Source organism: Cucurbita pepo, chromosome LG01 (assembly GCF_002806865.2).
Source record: "Cucurbita pepo subsp. pepo cultivar mu-cu-16 chromosome LG01, ASM280686v2, whole genome shotgun sequence".
NCBI classification, from domain to species: domain Eukaryota; kingdom Viridiplantae; phylum Streptophyta; class Magnoliopsida; order Cucurbitales; family Cucurbitaceae; genus Cucurbita; species Cucurbita pepo.
In genome coordinates, this window is record NC_036638.1 from 9,747,464 (window position 1) to 9,771,348 (window position 23,885).

General features: G+C 36.6%; 3 protein-coding genes across 4 annotated transcripts; 2 read left to right on the plus strand and 1 right to left on the minus strand.

The window, feature by feature from the left end:
• Window positions 1-2: 2 nt before the first annotated feature.
• Window positions 3-1,720, minus strand: LOC111810807 (mitotic spindle checkpoint protein MAD2-like). The gene is made up of 7 exons (XM_023697612.1): window positions 1,420-1,720; window positions 1,296-1,311; window positions 1,064-1,194; window positions 843-963; window positions 659-762; window positions 193-203; window positions 3-35 (listed from the first exon to the last, which is right to left on the minus strand). Exons 1-7 carry the CDS (start codon window positions 1,490-1,492, stop codon window positions 3-5), a joined length of 489 nt encoding a protein of 162 aa, XP_023553380.1. The 5' UTR covers window positions 1,493-1,720.
• Window positions 1,721-8,877: 7,157 nt separating this feature from the next.
• LOC111777273 (putative ABC transporter C family member 15) lies at window positions 8,878-22,850 on the plus strand. Its single transcript, XM_023656806.1, has 11 exons — window positions 8,878-9,942; window positions 10,036-10,132; window positions 18,244-19,576; window positions 19,654-19,740; window positions 19,998-20,600; window positions 20,703-20,867; window positions 21,007-21,301; window positions 21,381-21,901; window positions 21,980-22,043; window positions 22,125-22,364; window positions 22,448-22,850. The coding sequence occupies exons 1-11, from the start codon at window positions 9,114-9,116 to the stop codon at window positions 22,555-22,557; spliced, it is 4,344 nt and encodes a 1,447-aa protein (XP_023512574.1). The 5' UTR covers window positions 8,878-9,113; the 3' UTR covers window positions 22,558-22,850.
• LOC111777283 (ABC transporter C family member 3-like) lies at window positions 12,769-16,975 on the plus strand. Of its 2 annotated transcripts, none has more exons than XM_023656818.1 (6): window positions 12,769-13,866; window positions 13,960-15,389; window positions 15,467-15,553; window positions 15,811-16,413; window positions 16,516-16,673; window positions 16,820-16,975. In XM_023656818.1, exons 1-6 carry the CDS (start codon window positions 13,038-13,040, stop codon window positions 16,848-16,850), a joined length of 3,138 nt encoding a protein of 1,045 aa, XP_023512586.1. In that variant the 5' UTR covers window positions 12,769-13,037; the 3' UTR covers window positions 16,851-16,975. The 2 variants fall into 2 exon arrangements, with proteins under 2 accessions (XP_023512586.1, XP_023512595.1); XM_023656827.1 differs by having other exon boundaries at window positions 16,516-16,628.
• Window positions 22,851-23,885: the final 1,035 nt, after the last annotated feature.

The window sequence follows — 23,885 nt, forward strand, 5'->3', positions numbered from 1 at the left end:
TCCTATATTCCCAAATTGCCCTCCTCCTGAAATCTCTAAAAATTATATTGATATCATATCACTATTAAATATATTAAATTAAAAATTCTATTTAAAGTTCAAATCAGTTTTAAAATATAGAGATTTTTTTCCTTTTAAATTATTTATTCTAAATTCATGTTCTAATTTTAACCAAAAAAAAAAAAAAAAAACATCAAATACACCTGACACAACAAAAACATCAAGAGCACCTTGATTGAGCATCTTGGATCAATATCGTCCAAAAAGCAAAAGAGCTCAAACATCTCGATTATCTTTTTAAAACACTCACGAATCATTATAATAAGCTAATGATTCCTTTTTAGAATGCAAACAAGGGGAATGATTAGAACATAGATCCCATAAGAAAGTGACACATGCCCAACCATTCAAGCTATGTTCTAGTTGGCTAGTATTGATTTCATGATGACATGATAATTATACGGCATCCCATGATTTTCAAATGACACATGGTGGTAATTTTGCCAACACATAAAGGGTTCATCATCTAGGCTGGGCAAGAAAATGATATGCTTAAAGCAACGCCTGTAAGGTTCTGCATAATGACTTCAGGACATCCCATGGATTCAGAACCCGACTTAACAATAGCACATATTATGATAAGTTTGTCAACACTTACAGGGTTCATCTAGGCAGGGCAAGTAAGTGATGCTCGAAGCAATCTGTCTCATAATTGCTTGGATCTCCCTCATTATTTCTTTATCACTCTTTTCCCTCGACACACTGCAACAATGTTTATCTAATCAAACACCAAATCCAGAAGTCTATGCAAGGGAAGAGAAGGTTTTCCATGAATTTCTTACCCTTGCTCGACCACCTCTCCATCAGTTTCAATTCTGAAATTCCACCTCTCAAGCACCTCATTGTTGGCTTTGCTCATTATAACCAGCACAACCCTTTGCAGCTTCCCAGCTTCCAGCCATTCTAAAACCAATTTCACGATTCAAAAACTTCTCAATAAATACACTTCTCAGGAAAGTAACAAAAAGCATACAAATCTTTCATTTAGAGAAGGGGAACTTACCAGAAAGCTGAGCAGTAAGATTAGAAATGAAGGTCTTAACACCTTCATCTTGAGTAAGCAACATTGGAAGTCCATATTTCTTCACCCTTGCAAAACTTTCTTCAGGATAAAGTCCACGATTGTACAAGATGCTACACATTTACAATCGACATCGCTTATAAGCGACAAAATGCAAATTTACATGATCGCAAAACAAAAATAAGAACAGAGAAAGCGCATCCAGAATTCATACCTATTAGCAGCATACCCTAAATGATAAATTTCAGGACAACGAAAAAGAACTAATCAGCCAAGGATATTCATCGATAATCGCCAGAAGTAAATAGGGTTTCAGAAGGCACTAAAGCATAACATACCGAAGAACTCGCTGACAATCGCCGCAGAACCGCGAAGAGTGATGATGTCTTTGGACGCTGTTTTCGAAGCCATTCCAACAAATCTTCTTCAAATCTCTTCTGAAACAATAAGAATTGTTCCTGTATTTCTTCGATTCTAAGACGAGGATCGGATTTAGGGCTTCTAATCGATACAGGGGTAACCAAATTGGAAAGTGAAATCGATCGAGTGATCAAATTGACAAAGAGAAAAACGAGTGGATCTGAGGAAATTTGAGAACTCGAATCGCAGGACGAGACTAAAAGATGAAGGGTTCCGTCTCCTAGAGAACCTCGAGTGGAAAGGCAACGGCTAATTCCCTGTTTGGATCCATCCAAAAATCAACGGTAACATTTTTAAATTTTCGCCGTTGTCTATTTTTTAATATTAGCGTTACCTCCGTTAACGCCTTTAACGGTACGAATTTGGGCCGGGAACCATCTTCCTATATTCCCAAATTGCCCTCCTCCTGAAATCTCTAAAAATTATATTGATATCATATCACTATTAAATATATTAAATTAAAAATTCTATTTAAAGTTCAAATCAGTTTTAAAATATAGAGATTTTTTTCCTTTTAAATTATTTATTCTAAATTCATGTTCTAATTTTAACCAAAAAAAAAAAAAAAAACTAAATTTTTAATAAAAAATTAAAATTTTCCCAATTTTTTTATTAATGACCAAAATAGTCCATCACTCGATAAAGCATCCTGAATCAGTAATTCAGTCAATATGCTCTTCCATCATCGTACATGTCAGTACATGTCAGCTCATCTTCTTTCAAGACATTTAGTACCTAATTTTCGACTTTTTCTTAAACCAACCATTCTTAGACAAGTGGCAGTTATTTCTACATTGTACCAAATGCCTCCCAATCTCTTCCTTTGATAACTCTCGTTATTGTTCTTTTGATCTCTCTAAGGTCGTGCGATTTCTTGGTAACTTTTTCCTTTGTTTGCAGTACTTTTGTATCCATTTGCTTAGCCATGGATTATTGGCTGATTAACAAATTTTTAAAACTCTCAAAGTGATGGTTGAGCGGACCATCTTTGTACATTAATAACAAAATTTTTATATTCTGGTTGCAATTCGTAAATGATGACCCTCTTCATTTGAGCTTCTCTGACGATGGACTTTCAATCTAGTAATCCTCATGTCGGCTTGACTTGGCGACTTGACTCTTTAGAAGTATAGAGTAATCGTCATGTCGCGTTGTGAGACTAACAATAGCTTGTTCTCCAAAATTGTAACATCGTATCGTTCTTATTTGAGAAAAACGTCACAAACGTATTCCATGCTTCTTTTCGGTGTTTTGTCATCTCAAATGTGCTCTGACGTCTTTTCTTCAAATATGGTCTTCAACGCAAACACTGAAGACCATTACGTAATTTCGCTTCTGCCAATAACCTTTTAAAGATCTTGTCCTTCTAGATAGGACGGACATCATATATGTTGCCCATATGTTATAGTTATTTCTATTAAGTTTCTTGATTCCTCCGACGACTTAGAGATCACCCATCGTGTTAGTAGTACCTCAATAATATCAAACAACCTAGTTTTCAATACAGAACTTGCAGAATCACGAACTATTCACAACATGAAGAAACTCACTTACTAATAATCACAAAAAATCGCTTATAACGTGGGAGATCAAGTAGACCCGCAACCACAAAACATTTAAGAGTTTCAAGTGATCCAACAATTTATCACAAGCTCGAATATCCTACTATTTGAACCAGCTCTTTTGTGGAAACACTCGCATTCTGTATTAAGATCAATAAAAAAAAAAAGATTATAAGACAATATATAAAATCCCACTACACTCCAAATCATCTGGCTTATGTACAATCTCAGTAATATCAATCAAAACCCCTTCCCAAACTGTACAAGCTTCTTCCAAAGCATACGGCTTTCTGGATGTAGATGATGATATCTATACATATGGATCTTATATATATCGTCCAATGAAGTACCACATGAGTGGATATATAGGAATCCAAATCCGCCGAATCACTCATGTTATGATCTTCTACATCCTAGGTCTTCCCGTTCCTTCATCTGGCTTATGTTCTTCATGTAGCATTCAGACCGAATGACTCTATGAAATTACGTCGATACTTCCACATATTACGGGTAACGTAGGAGACATCTCTATTTTTCCCCTCGGGAATCCTTAGAATTACCACTGCTTAGCTTTCAATTTGCCTCTGACCATCAAATGAAATGTGAATAACCCGCACTATTCATCTAATGGGCTCATGCAATTATGGGTTTGATCTTATTGGGCCAGTGAGGATCTTTTAACATGTCACTCCTCGTAAATCCCAATTAACTTCTTACCCAATGTTTTATACTTCATTAAAAATAAATAATAGTAATAAAATCTTCACTTTCCTTTAGAATGAAGGGTCAGTCGGACTCGGTTAGGACCCTTGATCAAGTTTAGCTAGGTTCGATCGCCTATGATACTAGAATCAATAGGTAAAAATGGGGCTAAGCGATTTGTCAAAGTTGTGAGATGTAAAAATACACCGGTAAGAGAGCGTTCCGCCTTAGATGTAAAAATACCCGCACAAGCGTTCCGCCTTAGTAATTAATTTTTCTAATCCACGAGAGCTATGAAATTCACACCTACGTATTAATGGTGAATGACGTATTTCTGATTCGATCTTGCTCAAGGGCTTACTCATCATTAAAATAGTAACAAAAAGTGGCAAAAATTGACTAACTTTAAACAATAATAATAATAATAATAATAATAATTGCAATAAAGGTTTGTAAAAGGAAGTCTTTTGAAAAAGAAAAAAAAAACACAGAGAATCAAAAGCATTAGGAACAGTATGACGTGGAATAAGGTGGGTGGTGTGAGTGTGAAACAGCTGGGTGACATGGCCGTAGTATGACAGTGAAGTGGTGGGAATGTGGATGTGGATTATTGAGATGGCTGCCACGTCAAAAGTGGAATTGAAATAAAAAAAAAAAAAAAAAAAAAAAAAAAAAAAAAAAAAAAAAAAAAAAAAAAAAAAAAAAAAAAAAANATTCCCTATGAGACCCTTTTTTTTAAGGATAGTGGGGAGCGAAGATTCGGTATTGTTATTGTCATTTTGATGGCCAATGCCAAACAAAAATCTGCGCGAGTGAGACGCTTTTCCAAAGCAAATTGTTAGGAAGGCGGTGTTAAGGGCAGGCGTGGCTTGTCGCTTGTCGCTTGTCGCTTGTCGCCTGTCGCCTGTTGCCTGTTGCCTGTCGCCGTGGTGGGGCTGCTGCCTTCCTTTCCTTGTCATTCTTTCTTCATTCAACCCTTCATTCATTATAATGTCGACATTATGTTTTCATTTATTTTAGTTACGTTTCAACTTTTAATACTCGGGGATTTTATGATTTGGAAACGATCAAGGTTTTGACATTTTCTAGCTTCTCTTACGACATGACTACGTTACTTACTTGACATCCCCGAGATCGTAACACTTGAGGGTTCATATTCTCATTCATTTTGGTTATTAACTTTCATTTTAGTTCATAATCATTTTGATTCATATTCTTATTTATTTTGGTTATTAACTCTCATTTAGTTTGTAATCCTTTTGATTCATATTCTTTGTATGAAACATTTTATATTTGCTACATAATTGAGAGGAATTTTGTAAAAGTACTTTTTGTTGTGGCATTACGTGTAACGACCCCTAGTAGATATTGTTCTCTTTGGGCTTTCCCTTTCGGGCTTCCCCTCAAGGCTTTAAAAGCCTGTTAGGGGAAGGTTTCCACACCCTTATAAAGGGTTAAAGCCGTCTGTTAGGGGAAGGTTTCCACACCCTTATAAAGGGTGATTTGTTCTCCATTTGTTCTCCTCCCCAACCAATGTGGGACATCACAATCCACCCCCCCTTTGGGCACAGCGTCCTCGCTGGCACTCGTTCCTTTATCCAATCGATGTGGGACCGCCCCCAAATCCTCTTTATCTTGTCTTTCTCCTCTCTCTCTGCTGCCTACTTCCTCTTCAGCGTCCTTAACAGCAACGCCGGCACATCGTCCGGTGACTGGCTCTGATACCATTTGTAACGACTCAGATCCACCGCTAGCAGATATTGTCCTCTTTGGGCTTTCCTTTTCGGGCTTCCCCTCAAGGCTTCAAAACACGTCTGCTAGGGGAAGGTTTCCACACCCTTATAAGGGGTGATTTGTTCGCCTCCCCAACCAATGTGGGACATCACATTACGACACAACATATGTCACCTATTTGACTTGAACGAGTTCTAATATTGCATAATAGAATTAGGATTTGAAATCTAGATTCAACAATGGAGGGTCTTGACATTCTCCTACTAGATTTGAAATCTAGATTCTACATGATTCCTAGGAAATTTATTAAACCGTTACCTAACATAGGATTACTCCCAGCCAAACATGTTTAACTTCGAAGTTCATATAATTGTATGATAAAAAAGGAAATTATGTCTCGTTCATATATATAGTAACTATAAATTATTTTGAGTACTTTGTAATTATAATTTCATGTGCCACATAGTACTCTCGTTTAGATATATTAGTTCATTCACGTACTTTTTGTTTACTCGAACGTTACATCGTACAAGATTGTTTTTAATAACGGTTCATTTGAGAAAACAATAATTTTATTGATATTAAATTGGGTTAAGGTTTGGTGGATAATTTAATCGCCAAACTCTCATCTTCAAAAACGTTTGTTTGTTGTTTGTATTTTAGTGCTGTCAATATTAAAATAAAATTTATAATATATTGTTAAGTCAAAATAATAATAATTCAATTAATCAATAAATATCTAAATAAAAAAAAAACATGACAAGATTTTCCCTCGCCTAGTCTAAAACATGTTGTTTGTAGCTGNTCTTTAATTAAACTTTTTATAATTTATTTATTAAACATTAATAAGATTTTTATTCATGTAAAACAAAAGGATAAACATTACTTTATTAAGTTCATCCACATCAATCAAATAAATCTCATTTCACATGTATTTTGCTTACTTTATCACTTTATATTATTAAAATAAATAAATAATTAATAAATAAATAAATAACGGAAGGATGTTGGATTTATTATAATTGGTGCACGTGGAAAATAGCTTTTCCAAAAGTTGTCTTCTTTCAATAAAATTAAAAAAAAAAAAAAANTATATATATATATATATATATATATATATATATATATAATTTCTAATAAATTAAAAAAAAAACTTACCTTTGCAATATATTTTAATAATTTATTTGATATAGATTTTTATCTTGTTTTTATTATTTATTTTATTAAATAAAATTTTAAAATATATTGAAACCTATCGGTTATATTATACGTACCAGTGTTTTTGAATTTAATAGAGAAATAATTTGAACTATTTTTTTTACAGGAGTTCGAAGAAATATATTTACAAAGATTTATTTTTAAAAATATTTTTGAGTTATTGGGTTCAATCGTGCACGTTCTGAAAATATTTTTATTAACTATGAATTCAAACTTTAAATTTAAAATTATGAATTACATTAAAAAGTAAAAAAAAAAAAATGTAAAGTCATAAATTAGAATGTAAAACTATATATTATTTCAAAATAATAAAACTACTATCCATAAATTAATGAAATATTTAGTTACTAACTACAATTTTTTTTTGTTATTATCGTAAATATATATAACTTTTTTTTTTTTTTTTACATGAAATAAAATTTATTATTTTTTTGGAAATATATCACAATTTTGGTAAGACAGACTATTTTTCAGTTATCCATGGAACCCAATTTTTTACTTTTTTTGAATTAAATTATGTTTTTTTATGTTTATACAATGAATTTCCAATTATATCCTACAACAAGCAACCCACCTACCAATTTTGAATTACACCTTTAAATAATATTATTATTAATAATAAAANATGAGGCTTTTGGGAAAGCCTAAAGCAAAGCCATGAGAGCTTATGCTCAAAGTGGACAATATCATATCATTGTAGGGNAAATAATATGGTACAAAAAAATTTGAAAAAAATAGGCATAAATGACAAAATCTTAACTAAATTAAATATTATGTCTCACATTATATATTAAATTAATATATAATGGTAATTGTGGATATATATTAAATTAAATTAAATTTTCTTTTCAAATAAACTGAAAAAAAAAATCACTAACATATTATATTAAATAAACAAATACAAAACAAAAAAAATTAGTATGGATAATAAATCACTAAAATACACACAATTAATTAATTAGAGATAATTTTGATTTATAATAGAAATCCACAATATTTTTTATTTTAAAAAAAACCCTACATTTTTCCATATTTATTTGATGCATTTAATCAACTTATTAATTATAATTTAAATTAAATTACTATTATATTCGAATTTTTTTTTTTGACTTAAAAGATTATTTAAGATGAAATTACTAATTAGCCATCAAAAGCCAAAAGTTTAATAACTTTTTATCTTTTTTTTAAAAAAATTACCTCGTGGTAATGGCACGTGAGACTCACGTTCGCAGCACACGCCAGCAGGATCTCTGGCACGCGCCGAGTCCGGTTTGAGAGGGTTGGCAACTCGGTGCCACCCATCAGTCACACGACTTGGCGTTACGTCATCAATCCACTCTATCTCCAGGGTAATAATCCACGTGGCACCCTTTCATTAGTGCACGGGATTCCATAACATTAACGTGACTGGACCAAATCACTCCTCTTACGAATAAAGCTCTTATTCCTGAACCCAAAAAATTAAAATTAATTTTTTTTTTTTACTTTTTTGTTTAATTGGATAAATTAACTTTATAATTAATGGATTTATTGCCCTTCTACTTATTAAGTTTTTGTCTTTTTTTTATTAATAGTAGCTATTATTATATGAATAATATTAATTTTTACCTCTTCAATTTGTAATTAATTTTAAATCAAAACAATATTGGTTTAATTTTGTGTGGTCCATTACTGACTCCGGTTAATTTCATTCGGGACCATTATGTAATTTATGGAAACTATACTTTTAAAAGTATTTAAAATTTAATTTAATTAAAATTTATCATTTTCATATACTTGATAAGATTTTAAAAAATAATAATGACGTAACTATATATATATATTATTTTAACCAAATATTAATATTAATTAAACTTAAAAAATATTCATAAATTTTACAATTAATAAACCATATAAATGTAACACTGTGATTTTTAAGAATAATAATCCATTTAAAGATTTTTTTAAAAAAAATAAGGAAATGTGTATAAAATGGAGTCATTATGAGGGTATTATCGGAATTGGAAGTTCATCTGGGAGGAGAAGAACTATAATGGCGGGATTATATGTCTTTTAGCGACTTAATTAGACCGAAAATGATGAGTTTGGGACGACAAAGACTAGTCTGAAAAGTGACAGAGTTTGCTATTTTTAAATGCGATTCCATATATAAAGAACATGTTCACTGGCCACTGAGATAAATCCACCAGGTTTTTTCTCAAATTTTGTTTCAGTTTTCATCATGTTCACGGGGTTCTTCCTGTTCTTGTTTTGTTGTTCTGAATTCCATGGATTTCTTCTCTTGTTGAGCTATTTCTATTTCAACTCACATTTCGGTTTCTGAAATTACTCTGTTGATTCTTACTGAGTTTGCCGTCTTCTTCTCAATGCGTTTCGAGATTTAAACGCAAATTTTCATGGATATTCCTTCTGTTATAGTAAATGCTGTGTTTATTTTTGCATTATCGATGTGGATTTTGCTTCACTCGTGTAGACGAGAAGCAGAGAGTGGAATCCCTCAATCGAGAAACAGAGAATTTCGAGAGTTTAAATGGCTAACCAGCATTACGATCTTTTCTAATGCTGTTCTTCCGTTTTGGTATTCTGGATTTGCTGCTTATGAGTACTGGAATCGTGGAATCGTTGATTGGGGATTGATCATCTCCGCTTTAACGTGGATTTTCGTCGCTGCGATTGCTTTCTACTGGAGAAATGGAACGAATCATCAAGCCAAAAGATGGCCGTTGATTCTAATTGTTTGGTGGATTTTCTCTTGTTTTTATGGATTAGGTTCTTCGATTATTTACCTGCTTACACACTTGAAATCCATGGAGTTTCCTCATTTTCTTCCAAAAGCTACTGTTATTGATTTTGCTTCATTCACTCTGTCTTTGATCATCTGCTGTACTGCACTGATTGTTAACTATCATGATAAACACAATGATCTTGAGAAATCATTGCTCCAAAAAGAGAATGATTCTTGTTCTGAAGATGATGGTGGGTTCATCAGTCCTGGATTTTGGAGCCAAATTACATTCCAATGGCTAAACCCTCTCTTCAAAAGGGGGAGGAATCAAAAACTTGAACTAGTTCACGTTCCTTCTGTTCCTCAATCTGAAACAGCTGAATATGTTTCTTCCTTGCTGGAAGAATCGCTTCAGAGAAAGAAAATTGAGTCATCTTCCTTGCCCAAAGCTATAGTTCTAGCTACATGGAAGTCTCTGGTTTTAACTGCAATATTTTCGGGTACTGTTCTTGCTTACACTATTTGAATTCTTCTCTACAAACTGTAAATCTTTGTGTTTCTCTAATTTCTTCTTTGTTCAAAACTTTTATTAGGAGTCAACACATTAGCATCCTTTATGGGGCCTTTCTTAATCTCCAACTTTGTGAATTATCTGTTGGGAAAAAGCGATGAATCAAGCAACCGTGATGGGTTGATTCTTGCATTCTTCTTCTTCTTTGCTAAGACATTGGAGTCTCTTACTCAAAGACAGTGGTATTTCGGCACTCACCGTGTCGGTATTCAGGTAAGGGCAGCTCTTACAGTGATGATCTACAAGAAATCTATATCGGTTAATGCTGCTGGTCCAAGTAATGGAAAGATCATTAATCTAATAAATGTTGACGTTGAAAGAATTGGAGACTTCTCTTGGTATATCCATAAGATTTGGTTGCTTCCTGTCCAAATAGCTCTAGCACTTATCATTCTTTTTAGGAATCTTGGAGCTGCTCCTTCCATTACTGCTCTGTTAGCTACAATATTTATAATGGTAAGCAACACACCATTAGCTAATGTTCAAGAAAGTCTACACTCGAAAATAATGGATGCAAGAGACTCTAGAATCAAATTGACATCAGAGACTCTAAAGAACATGAGAGTCTTGAAACTCCATTCTTGGGAACAGACGTTTATGAAGAAGGTCTTGCAGCTTCGAGAAGTCGAAAGGAGCTGGTTAAAGAGATATCTCTATACATGCTCCGTTATAGCATTTCTGTTTTGGGTTTCACCAACTTTAGTTTCAGTACTTACTTTTGGTGCTTGTGTTATGACGAAAATCCCTCTAACAGCAGGCACGGTTTTATCAGCCATTGCTACTTTTAGGATCCTACAAGATCCAATTTATAACCTACCGGAGCTGATTTCCATGATTGCTCAAACAAAAGTCTCCCTTGACCGTATACAAGAGTTCATTCAAGAAGAAGATCAAAGGAAGCAGATTTATCATCCTCCTTCCAGTTCATCAGATATCGTGATCGAAATGGAGGTAGGGGAGTATTTGTGGGAAGCGAGCGATCTAAATTTTAAGAAACCTACGATTAAAGTTGCAGAAAAGATGCAAATACCAAAAGGTTACAAAGTTGCAGTTTGCGGGTCGGTCGGTTCGGGAAAATCAAGCCTACTTTGTAGTATACTGGGCGAGATCCCACAGATTTCAGGAACACAAATGAAGATACATGGAACTAAAGCTTATGTTCCCCAAAGTGCTTGGATCCAATCAGGCACTGTAAGAGAGAATGTGCTGTTTGGGAAGGAGATTGATAAACATTTTTATGAGGATGTGCTAGAAGCCTGCGCTTTGAATCAGGATATCAAGCTGTGGCAGGATGGCGATTGCACCTTGTTGGGAGAGAGGGGTGTGAATCTAAGTGGAGGACAAAAGCAGCGGATTCAATTGGCAAGGGCAGTGTATAGTGATGCAGATGTTTACTTCCTGGATGATCCTTTTAGTGCTGTGGACGCATGTACTGGAACACATTTGTTCAAGGTAAGCATCACATTTTTGTTATTCTTGTAGTCTCTTTCTTTTTAAGATTCTTACACGAAACTTTAATGATAATGCAGAGATGTCTTCTGCAACTTCTGTCTAGTAAAACTGTTGTATATGCTACTCATCACTTGGAATTCATTGAAGCTGCTGACCTTGTTCTGGTAAGTACTCGAGTTTTTTCGTCGTCTAACTGTTGAGGATTGTTGGGAGGGAGTCCTATATTGGCTAATTTAAGGAATGATCATGGGTTTATAAGTAAGGAATACATCTCCATTGGATGAGGCTTTTGGGAAAGCCTAAAGCAAAGCCATGAGAGCTTATGCTCAAAGTGGACAATATCATATCATTGTAGGGATCCGTTATTCCTTAACACTAACCCCAGCTGCCTCGTATTGAATTCGAGTGCTTTTGCTTTCAGGTAATGAAAAATGGTCATATTGTTCAATCAGGAAAGTATGCAGAATTAATATCATATTCGAACGGTGAACTTGCTAGACACATTGCAGCACATAGAAGATCACTGAATGGAGTTAAGCCACTGAAAGAAGATAAACCCCATCATAAAAGACCATGTAAGACACATCAAATAGAAGCTCTAGATGAAAGTTCTTCCTTGTCTCTTGGAAATGTTGGCCACTCTGTGAGAGCTCAAGAAGAGGAAACTCAAACCGGTCGAGTAAAGTGGAGTGTCTACTCAACCTTCATCACATCTGCTTATAAAGGAGCTCTTGTTCCTGTAATCCTTCTGTGTCAAGTTTTGTTTCAAATCCTTCAGATGGGCAGTAATTACTGGATTTCTTGGGCAACAGAAGAAGAAGGCAAGGTCAGCAGAAAACAGTTTCTCGTGACGTTCATTTTGATGTCCGGTGGGAGCTCCATCTTTATATTAGGCCGCGCCGTTTTTATGGCAACCATCGCTATCGAGACTGCACAACGAATGTTTCTTGGAATGGTGACATCAATATTTGCAGCACCTATTTCATTTTTTGATGCCAAACCTTCGAGCCAAATCCTTAACCGGGTTATTACCTTCTCCTCAACGTGTTTGTTATCGTCACGTCTATTAATTTTTTGCATTATGTCAATAATGTTAACCCCCCTTTTCATCTTCTCTATGATGCAGTCATCTACTGATCAAAGCACCTTGGATACAGATATCCCTTATAGATTAGGAGGATTGGCTTTNTGGGAGGAGAAGAACTATAATGGCGGGATTATATGTCTTTTAGCGACTTAATTAGACCGAAAATGATGAGTTTGGGACGACAAAGACTAGTCTGAAAAGTGACAGAGTTTGCTATTTTTAAATGCGATTCCATATATAAAGAACATGTTCACTGGCCACTGAGATAAATCCACCAGGTTTTTTCTCAAATTTTGTTTCAGTTTTCATCATGTTCACGGGGTTCTTCCTGTTCTTGTTTTGTTGTTCTGAATTCCATGGATTTCTTCTCTTGTTGAGCTATTTCTATTTCAACTCACATTTCGGTTTCTGAAATTACTCTGTTGATTCTTACTGAGTTTGCCGTCTTCTTCTCAATGCGTTTCGAGATTTAAACGCAAATTTTCATGGATATTCCTTCTGTTATAGTAAATGCTGTGTTTATTTTTGCATTATCGATGTGGATTTTGCTTCACTCGTGTAGACGAGAAGCAGAGAGTGGAATCCCTCAATCGAGAAACAGAGAATTTCGAGAGTTTAAATGGCTAACCAGCATTACGATCTTTTCTAATGCTGTTCTTCCGTTTTGGTATTCTGGATTTGCTGCTTATGAGTACTGGAATCGTGGAATCGTTGATTGGGGATTGATCATCTCCGCTTTAACGTGGATTTTCGTCGCTGCGATTGCTTTCTACTGGAGAAATGGAACGAATCATCAAGCCAAAAGATGGCCGTTGATTCTAATTGTTTGGTGGATTTTCTCTTGTTTTTATGGATTAGGTTCTTCGATTATTTACCTGCTTACACACTTGAAATCCATGGAGTTTCCTCATTTTCTTCCAAAAGCTACTGTTATTGATTTTGCTTCATTCACTCTGTCTTTGATCATCTGCTGTACTGCACTGATTGTTAACTATCATGATAAACACAATGATCTTGAGAAATCATTGCTCCAAAAAGAGAATGATTCTTGTTCTGAAGATGATGGTGGGTTCATCAGTCCTGGATTTTGGAGCCAAATTACATTCCAATGGCTAAACCCTCTCTTCAAAAGGGGGAGGAATCAAAAACTTGAACTAGTTCACGTTCCTTCTGTTCCTCAATCTGAAACAGCTGAATATGTTTCTTCCTTGCTGGAAGAATCGCTTCAGAGAAAGAAAATTGAGTCATCTTCCTTGCCCAAAGCTATAGTTCTAGCTACATGGAAGTCTCTGGTTTTAACTGCAATATTTTCGGGTACTGTTCTTGCTTACACTATTTGAATTCTTCTCTACAAACTGTAAATCTTTGTGTTTCTCTAATTTCTTCTTTGTTCAAAACTTTTATTAGGAGTCAACACATTAGCATCCTTTATGGGGCCTTTCTTAATCTCCAACTTTGTGAATTATCTGTTGGGAAAAAGCGATGAATCAAGCAACCGTGATGGGTTGATTCTTGCATTCTTCTTCTTCTTTGCTAAGACATTGGAGTCTCTTACTCAAAGACAGTGGTATTTCGGCACTCACCGTGTCGGTATTCAGGTAAGGGCAGCTCTTACAGTGATGATCTACAAGAAATCTATATCGGTTAATGCTGCTGGTCCAAGTAATGGAAAGATCATTAATCTAATAAATGTTGACGTTGAAAGAATTGGAGACTTCTCTTGGTATATCCATAAGATTTGGTTGCTTCCTGTCCAAATAGCTCTAGCACTTATCATTCTTTTTAGGAATCTTGGAGCTGCTCCTTCCATTACTGCTCTGTTAGCTACAATATTTATAATGGTAAGCAACACACCATTAGCTAATGTTCAAGAAAGTCTACACTCGAAAATAATGGATGCAAGAGACTCTAGAATCAAATTGACATCAGAGACTCTAAAGAACATGAGAGTCTTGAAACTCCATTCTTGGGAACAGACGTTTATGAAGAAGGTCTTGCAGCTTCGAGAAGTCGAAAGGAGCTGGTTAAAGAGATATCTCTATACATGCTCCGTTATAGCATTTCTGTTTTGGGTTTCACCAACTTTAGTTTCAGTACTTACTTTTGGTGCTTGTGTTATGACGAAAATCCCTCTAACAGCAGGCACGGTTTTATCAGCCATTGCTACTTTTAGGATCCTACAAGATCCAATTTATAACCTACCGGAGCTGATTTCCATGATTGCTCAAACAAAAGTCTCCCTTGACCGTATACAAGAGTTCATTCAAGAAGAAGATCAAAGGAAGCAGATTTATCATCCTCCTTCCAGTTCATCAGATATCGTGATCGAAATGGAGGTAGGGGAGTATTTGTGGGAAGCGAGCGATCTAAATTTTAAGAAACCTACGATTAAAGTTGCAGAAAAGATGCAAATACCAAAAGGTTACAAAGTTGCAGTTTGCGGGTCGGTCGGTTCGGGAAAATCAAGCCTACTTTGTAGTATACTGGGCGAGATCCCACAGATTTCAGGAACACAAATGAAGATACATGGAACTAAAGCTTATGTTCCCCAAAGTGCTTGGATCCAATCAGGCACTGTAAGAGAGAATGTGCTGTTTGGGAAGGAGATTGATAAACATTTTTATGAGGATGTGCTAGAAGCCTGCGCTTTGAATCAGGATATCAAGCTGTGGCAGGATGGCGATTGCACCTTGTTGGGAGAGAGGGGTGTGAATCTAAGTGGAGGACAAAAGCAGCGGATTCAATTGGCAAGGGCAGTGTATAGTGATGCAGATGTTTACTTCCTGGATGATCCTTTTAGTGCTGTGGACGCATGTACTGGAACACATTTGTTCAAGGTAAGCATCACATTTTTGTTATTCTTGTAGTCTCTTTCTTTTTAAGATTCTTACACGAAACTTTAATGATAATGCAGAGATGTCTTCTGCAACTTCTGTCTAGTAAAACTGTTGTATATGCTACTCATCACTTGGAATTCATTGAAGCTGCTGACCTTGTTCTGGTAAGTACTCGAGTTTTTTCGTCGTCTAACTGTTGAGGATTGTTGGGAGGGAGTCCTATATTGGCTAATTTAAGGAATGATCATGGGTTTATAAGTAAGGAATACATCTCCATTGGATGAGGCTTTTGGGAAAGCCTAAAGCAAAGCCATGAGAGCTTATGCTCAAAGTGGACAATATCATATCATTGTAGGGATCCGTTATTCCTTAACACTAACCCCAGCTGCCTCGTATTGAATTCGAGTGCTTTTGCTTTCAGGTAATGAAAAATGGTCATATTGTTCAATCAGGAAAGTATGCAGAATTAATATCATATTCGAACGGTGAACTTGCTAGACACATTGCAGCACATAGAAGATCACTGAATGGAGTTAAGCCACTGAAAGAAGATAAACCCCATCATAAAAGACCATGTAAGACACATCAAATAGAAGCTCTAGATGAAAGTTCTTCCTTGTCTCTTGGAAATGTTGGCCACTCTGTGAGAGCTCAAGAAGAGGAAACTCAAACCGGTCGAGTAAAGTGGAGTGTCTACTCAACCTTCATCACATCTGCTTATAAAGGAGCTCTTGTTCCTGTAATCCTTCTGTGTCAAGTTTTGTTTCAAATCCTTCAGATGGGCAGTAATTACTGGATTTCTTGGGCAACAGAAGAAGAAGGCAAGGTCAGCAGAAAACAGTTTCTCGTGACGTTCATTTTGATGTCCGGTGGGAGCTCCATCTTTATATTAGGCCGCGCCGTTTTTATGGCAACCATCGCTATCGAGACTGCACAACGAATGTTTCTTGGAATGGTGACATCAATATTTGCAGCACCTATTTCATTTTTTGATGCCAAACCTTCGAGCCAAATCCTTAACCGGGTTATTACCTTCTCCTCAACGTGTTTGTTATCGTCACGTCTATTAATTTTTTGCATTATGTCAATAATGTTAACCCCCCTTTTCATCTTCTCTATGATGCAGTCATCTACTGATCAAAGCACCTTGGATACAGATATCCCTTATAGATTAGGAGGATTGGCTTTTGCACTCATTCAGCTGTTGAGTATCATCATTCTGATGTCCAAGGTTGCATGGCAAGTTTTCCCACTCTTCCTTGTCGTCCTTGCTCTCTCTATATGGTACCAGGCGAGAACATAAACCCACTTTTAGCTTTTCATTTACTACCAGTTCATCAAATATGATATCAAAAAGCTAGTAGTTTTAGGATTTTAATCCTTAACTCATCAGGTTTAGTGTCTTGAAATGTTTTTGATTCCCTTTACAGGGATATTACATCAGTACTGCTAGAGAATTAGCTAGAATGGTTGGTATTCGGAAGGCTCCGATTCTTCATCACTTTTCGGAAACAGTCGTTGGTGCAACAATTATCCGTTGTTTTAATCAAGAGGATCGTTTCTTGAGAAAAACACTGAAGCTGGTTGATGATTATTCTCGTGTGGTTTTTCACAACTCGACTTCTATGGAATGGTTGTGCCTACGGATCAATTTTCTTTTCGACGTCGTCTTCTTTCTTGCGCTCGTCATCTTAGTGACCCTTCCTAGAACAGCTATTGATCCTAGTAAGTTTATCTGTCACTGCCATCCAAAATTTTCATTTGATCAACATATCACCTAAGCAAATGGTTCATCTTACTACAGGCTTAGCAGGATTAGCAGCCACATATGGTTTGAACATGAATGTGCTTCAGGCTTGGGTGATATGGAATTTATGCAACGTTGAGAACAAAATGATATCTGTTGAAAGAATTCTTCAGTTTACGAACATCGCTTCGGAAGCACCACCGGTTATCGAAGATTGTAGGCCGCTGCCCGAATGGCCAACGGAGGGAAAGATAGAACTTGAGAACCTCCATGTCCAATACCGTCCTAATCTTCCATTGGTTCTCAAAGGGATCACTTGTACCTTCCCAAAAAGGAAGAAGATTGGAGTTGTTGGCAGGACAGGAAGTGGTAAGTCCACCTTAATTCAAGCACTTTTTCGAGTGGTTGAGCCTTCTGCTGGAAGGATTCTCATTGATGGAGTTGATATTTGCAAAATGGGTCTGCATGATCTGAGGTCTAAGTTGGGTATCATTCCACAAGACCCAACATTGTTCCAAGGAACCATGAGAACTAATCTAGACCCTTTGCAACAACATAGTGATCAAGAAATATGGGAGGTGAGATTGAAAGTGCCTTGTTTCGTGTACGATGAAACGTTAACACGGTCTTAACTTAACACTAACTTAATATTTCAGGTCCTTCACAAGTGTCGGTTCGCCGAGATCATCCAAACAGATCGAACAGTTCTTGAAGCGCCAGGTACGATGAGGTCTCCCATTGTTTTGGAAGTGTTCTTGTTCAGTTTAGTTTATTTTCTACTCAAATGTAATGCTGCTGCAGTTGCTGAAGATGGAGAGAATTGGAGTGTTGGACAGAGGCAACTTGTTTGCTTAGCTAGGGTGCTTCTCAAGAAGCGTAGGATTCTTGTGTTGGATGAGGCAACAGCCTCCATTGATACTGCAACAGAAAACAGAATTCAGGAAACGATAAGAGAGGAGACGAACGGATGCACCGTCATTACCGTGGCTCATCGAATCCCGACTGTCATCGACAATGATTTGGTTTTGGTTCTTGATGAAGGCAAGCCAANTCCAACTTTGTGAATTATCTGTTGGGAAAAAGCGATGAATCAAGCAACCGTGATGGGTTGATTCTTGCATTCTTCTTCTTCTTTGCTAAGACATTGGAGTCTCTTACTCAAAGACAGTGGTATTTCGGCACTCACCGTGTCGGTATTCAGGTAAGGGCAGCTCTTACAGTGATGATCTACAAGAAATCTATATCGGTTAATGCTGCTGGTCCAAGTAATGGAAAGATCATTAATCTAATAAATGTTGACGTTGAAAGAATTGGAGACTTCTCTTGGTATATCCATAAGATTTGGTTGCTTCCTGTCCAAATAGCTCTAGCACTTATCATTCTTTTTAGGAATCTTGGAGCTGCTCCTTCCATTACTGCTCTGTTAGCTACAATATTTATAATGGTAAGCAACACACCATTAGCTAATGTTCAAGAAAGTCTACACTCGAAAATAATGGATGCAAGAGACTCTAGAATCAAATTGACATCAGAGACTCTAAAGAACATGAGAGTCTTGAAACTCCATTCTTGGGAACAGACGTTTATGAAGAAGGTCTTGCAGCTTCGAGAAGTCGAAAGGAGCTGGTTAAAGAGATATCTCTATACATGCTCCGTTATAGCATTTCTGTTTTGGGTTTCACCAACTTTAGTTTCAGTACTTACTTTTGGTGCTTGTGTTATGACGAAAATCCCTCTAACAGCAGGCACGGTTTTATCAGCCATTGCTACTTTTAGGATCCTACAAGATCCAATTTATAACCTACCGGAGCTGATTTCCATGATTGCTCAAACAAAAGTCTCCCTTGACCGTATACAAGAGTTCATTCAAGAAGAAGATCAAAGGAAGCAGATTTATCATCCTCCTTCCAGTTCATCAGATATCGTGATCGAAATGGAGGTAGGGGAGTATTTGTGGGAAGCGAGCGATCTAAATTTTAAGAAACCTACGATTAAAGTTGCAGAAAAGATGCAAATACCAAAAGGTTACAAAGTTGCAGTTTGCGGGTCGGTCGGTTCGGGAAAATCAAGCCTACTTTGTAGTATACTGGGCGAGATCCCACAGATTTCAGGAACACAAATGAAGATACATGGAACTAAAGCTTATGTTCCCCAAAGTGCTTGGATCCAATCAGGCACTGTAAGAGAGAATGTGCTGTTTGGGAAGGAGATTGATAAACATTTTTATGAGGATGTGCTAGAAGCCTGCGCTTTGAATCAGGATATCAAGCTGTGGCAGGATGGCGATTGCACCTTGTTGGGAGAGAGGGGTGTGAATCTAAGTGGAGGACAAAAGCAGCGGATTCAATTGGCAAGGGCAGTGTATAGTGATGCAGATGTTTACTTCCTGGATGATCCTTTTAGTGCTGTGGACGCATGTACTGGAACACATTTGTTCAAGGTAAGCATCACATTTTTGTTATTCTTGTAGTCTCTTTCTTTTTAAGATTCTTACACGAAACTTTAATGATAATGCAGAGATGTCTTCTGCAACTTCTGTCTAGTAAAACTGTTGTATATGCTACTCATCACTTGGAATTCATTGAAGCTGCTGACCTTGTTCTGGTAAGTACTCGAGTTTTTTCGTCGTCTAACTGTTGAGGATTGTTGGGAGGGAGTCCTATATTGGCTAATTTAAGGAATGATCATGGGTTTATAAGTAAGGAATACATCTCCATTGGATGAGGCTTTTGGGAAAGCCTAAAGCAAAGCCATGAGAGCTTATGCTCAAAGTGGACAATATCATATCATTGTAGGGATCCGTTATTCCTTAACACTAACCCCAGCTGCCTCGTATTGAATTCGAGTGCTTTTGCTTTCAGGTAATGAAAAATGGTCATATTGTTCAATCAGGAAAGTATGCAGAATTAATATCATATTCGAACGGTGAACTTGCTAGACACATTGCAGCACATAGAAGATCACTGAATGGAGTTAAGCCACTGAAAGAAGATAAACCCCATCATAAAAGACCATGTAAGACACATCAAATAGAAGCTCTAGATGAAAGTTCTTCCTTGTCTCTTGGAAATGTTGGCCACTCTGTGAGAGCTCAAGAAGAGGAAACTCAAACCGGTCGAGTAAAGTGGAGTGTCTACTCAACCTTCATCACATCTGCTTATAAAGGAGCTCTTGTTCCTGTAATCCTTCTGTGTCAAGTTTTGTTTCAAATCCTTCAGATGGGCAGTAATTACTGGATTTCTTGGGCAACAGAAGAAGAAGGCAAGGTCAGCAGAAAACAGTTTCTCGTGACGTTCATTTTGATGTCCGGTGGGAGCTCCATCTTTATATTAGGCCGCGCCGTTTTTATGGCAACCATCGCTATCGAGACTGCACAACGAATGTTTCTTGGAATGGTGACATCAATATTTGCAGCACCTATTTCATTTTTTGATGCCAAACCTTCGAGCCAAATCCTTAACCGGGTTATTACCTTCTCCTCAACGTGTTTGTTATCGTCACGTCTATTAATTTTTTGCATTATGTCAATAATGTTAACCCCCCTTTTCATCTTCTCTATGATGCAGTCATCTACTGATCAAAGCACCTTGGATACAGATATCCCTTATAGATTAGGAGGATTGGCTTTTGCACTCATTCAGCTGTTGAGTATCATCATTCTGATGTCCAAGGTTGCATGGCAAGTTTTCCCACTCTTCCTTGTCGTCCTTGCTCTCTCTATATGGTACCAGGCGAGAACATAAACCCACTTTTAGCTTTTCATTTACTACCAGTTCATCAAATATGATATCAAAAAGCTAGTAGTTTTAGGATTTTAATCCTTAACTCATCAGGTTTAGTGTCTTGAAATGTTTTTGATTCCCTTTACAGGGATATTACATCAGTACTGCTAGAGAATTAGCTAGAATGGTTGGTATTCGGAAGGCTCCGATTCTTCATCACTTTTCGGAAACAGTCGTTGGTGCAACAATTATCCGTTGTTTTAATCAAGAGGATCGTTTCTTGAGAAAAACACTGAAGCTGGTTGATGATTATTCTCGTGTGGTTTTTCACAACTCGACTTCTATGGAATGGTTGTGCCTACGGATCAATTTTCTTTTCGACGTCGTCTTCTTTCTTGCGCTCGTCATCTTAGTGACCCTTCCTAGAACAGCTATTGATCCTAGTAAGTTTATCTGTCACTGCCATCCAAAATTTTCATTTGATCAACATATCACCTAAGCAAATGGTTCATCTTACTACAGGCTTAGCAGGATTAGCAGCCACATATGGTTTGAACATGAATGTGCTTCAGGCTTGGGTGATATGGAATTTATGCAACGTTGAGAACAAAATGATATCTGTTGAAAGAATTCTTCAGTTTACGAACATCGCTTCGGAAGCACCACCGGTTATCGAAGATTGTAGGCCGCTGCCCGAATGGCCAACGGAGGGAAAGATAGAACTTGAGAACCTCCATGTCCAATACCGTCCTAATCTTCCATTGGTTCTCAAAGGGATCACTTGTACCTTCCCAAAAAGGAAGAAGATTGGAGTTGTTGGCAGGACAGGAAGTGGTAAGTCCACCTTAATTCAAGCACTTTTTCGAGTGGTTGAGCCTTCTGCTGGAAGGATTCTCATTGATGGAGTTGATATTTGCAAAATGGGTCTGCATGATCTGAGGTCTAAGTTGGGTATCATTCCACAAGACCCAACATTGTTCCAAGGAACCATGAGAACTAATCTAGACCCTTTGCAACAACATAGTGATCAAGAAATATGGGAGGTGAGATTGAAAGTGCCTTGTTTCGTGTACGATGAAACGTTAACACGGTCTTAACTTAACACTAACTTAATATTTCAGGTCCTTCACAAGTGTCGGTTCGCCGAGATCATCCAAACAGATCGAACAGTTCTTGAAGCGCCAGGTACGATGAGGTCTCCCATTGTTTTGGAAGTGTTCTTGTTCAGTTTAGTTTATTTTCTACTCAAATGTAATGCTGCTGCAGTTGCTGAAGATGGAGAGAATTGGAGTGTTGGACAGAGGCAACTTGTTTGCTTAGCTAGGGTGCTTCTCAAGAAGCGTAGGATTCTTGTGTTGGATGAGGCAACAGCCTCCATTGATACTGCAACAGAAAACAGAATTCAGGAAACGATAAGAGAGGAGACGAACGGATGCACCGTCATTACCGTGGCTCATCGAATCCCGACTGTCATCGACAATGATTTGGTTTTGGTTCTTGATGAAGGCAAGCCAACTTCTTACATATGAGTATATTATAAAAACTAAAGCTACTAGTGTCATTCTAATGCATGAGTTTCATTGTTATAGGCAAGGTGATCGAGTACGATTCGCCGTCTCGATTACTCGAGAACAGTTCTTCTATGTTTTCGAAGTTGGTGGCAGAATTCTTGGGGAGATCATCCAAAAGTCGCTCATAGTCGATGGGGACTTTCGCCAACCGAACCTGAAGTTCATGACTGATTGACTTGCACACTGCTACTAACTGCATAGGCTGGAGATTTGTAAAGTAAGAAACTTGATACTCATCCTCTGAAGCAATAGCAGATCCAAGCAAATAGATTGACAAGCTTTCCACCATTAGTTGATGAGATAGATACAGAGCCTTAGGTATTAACCATAGTCTTCCCCTCTTATTGTTGTTTTGATGTAATTGGAAGCATGTTTCATTTCACCATAATAAAAATTTTATGCCACAGAGCAGTTGATGATATTCCTTGATCGCTCCATTCTTCTTGGTCGGGTGAGACCAGAAAACCGGTTCAACATGCTTTGAATGGTTAAAGCGGTTAAAATATCATCATTAGTCCAATAGGGTTAAATCCAATAATTGTATGAGCTCATCGTCTATATATTTTAAGAAAATGACCTAAGTTTCGCTTATTTAAGATTCCTTGACCCTTTATTAATAGATGAAATCAACGGTTTTCTCCTAGATCCACTGGGTGAGTGGAAGACATTGAGAAGGGCTTCACGATGTTTGTTGCTATATGTTACAGTAATGAATCATTGGTTTAAATGAATAACTAAATAAAATAGATAGACTTTTCTCCTTGTCTTAGGTTGACAGATCTTCTTCATTAAAAGATCCCTTATATGGATTATAACATTTTAATGAGACAAATTTCAATTGAGAGAGGAGGACATTGGGCGACAGTCCTAGAATCTCTCATCAATAGAAATTAGACCATCCAGGGACCAACACCCGTCTCATCAATAGAAGTTAGACCAGGCTAACACCTGCCGGACTAACCCCGCCTAATTTAAGTATTTTAGAAATAAAGATATCTAATTATTATAGGAAAAACATTTATATATTTTAGAAATAAAGGATTAAATATTTTAGGTATAAAAATATCTAATTATTTTAGGAAAAACATTTATATATTTTAGGAATAAAGATATCTAATTATTTTAAGAAAAACATTTATATATTCTAAGAATAAATGATTAAATATTTAAAGAGATTTAAATATTTTAGAAATAAAGATATCTAATCATTTTCTAAAAACATTTATATATTTTAGAAATAAATCATCAAATATTTAAGGAATTAATTGTCTATGGTATAAATACCCTCCACCCTATCAAAGTTTTGGTCTCAAGAAATACTCAACAAGTAGTCTGAAGTAAAGCAAAGTCTCTTTTCGATTGATCAAAGTTATACGAATGTCGTAGTCGCATAAGCCGAATCAACATCATGACAACAACATTCTGAAAACTATATATATATATAGTTTGTTCTACT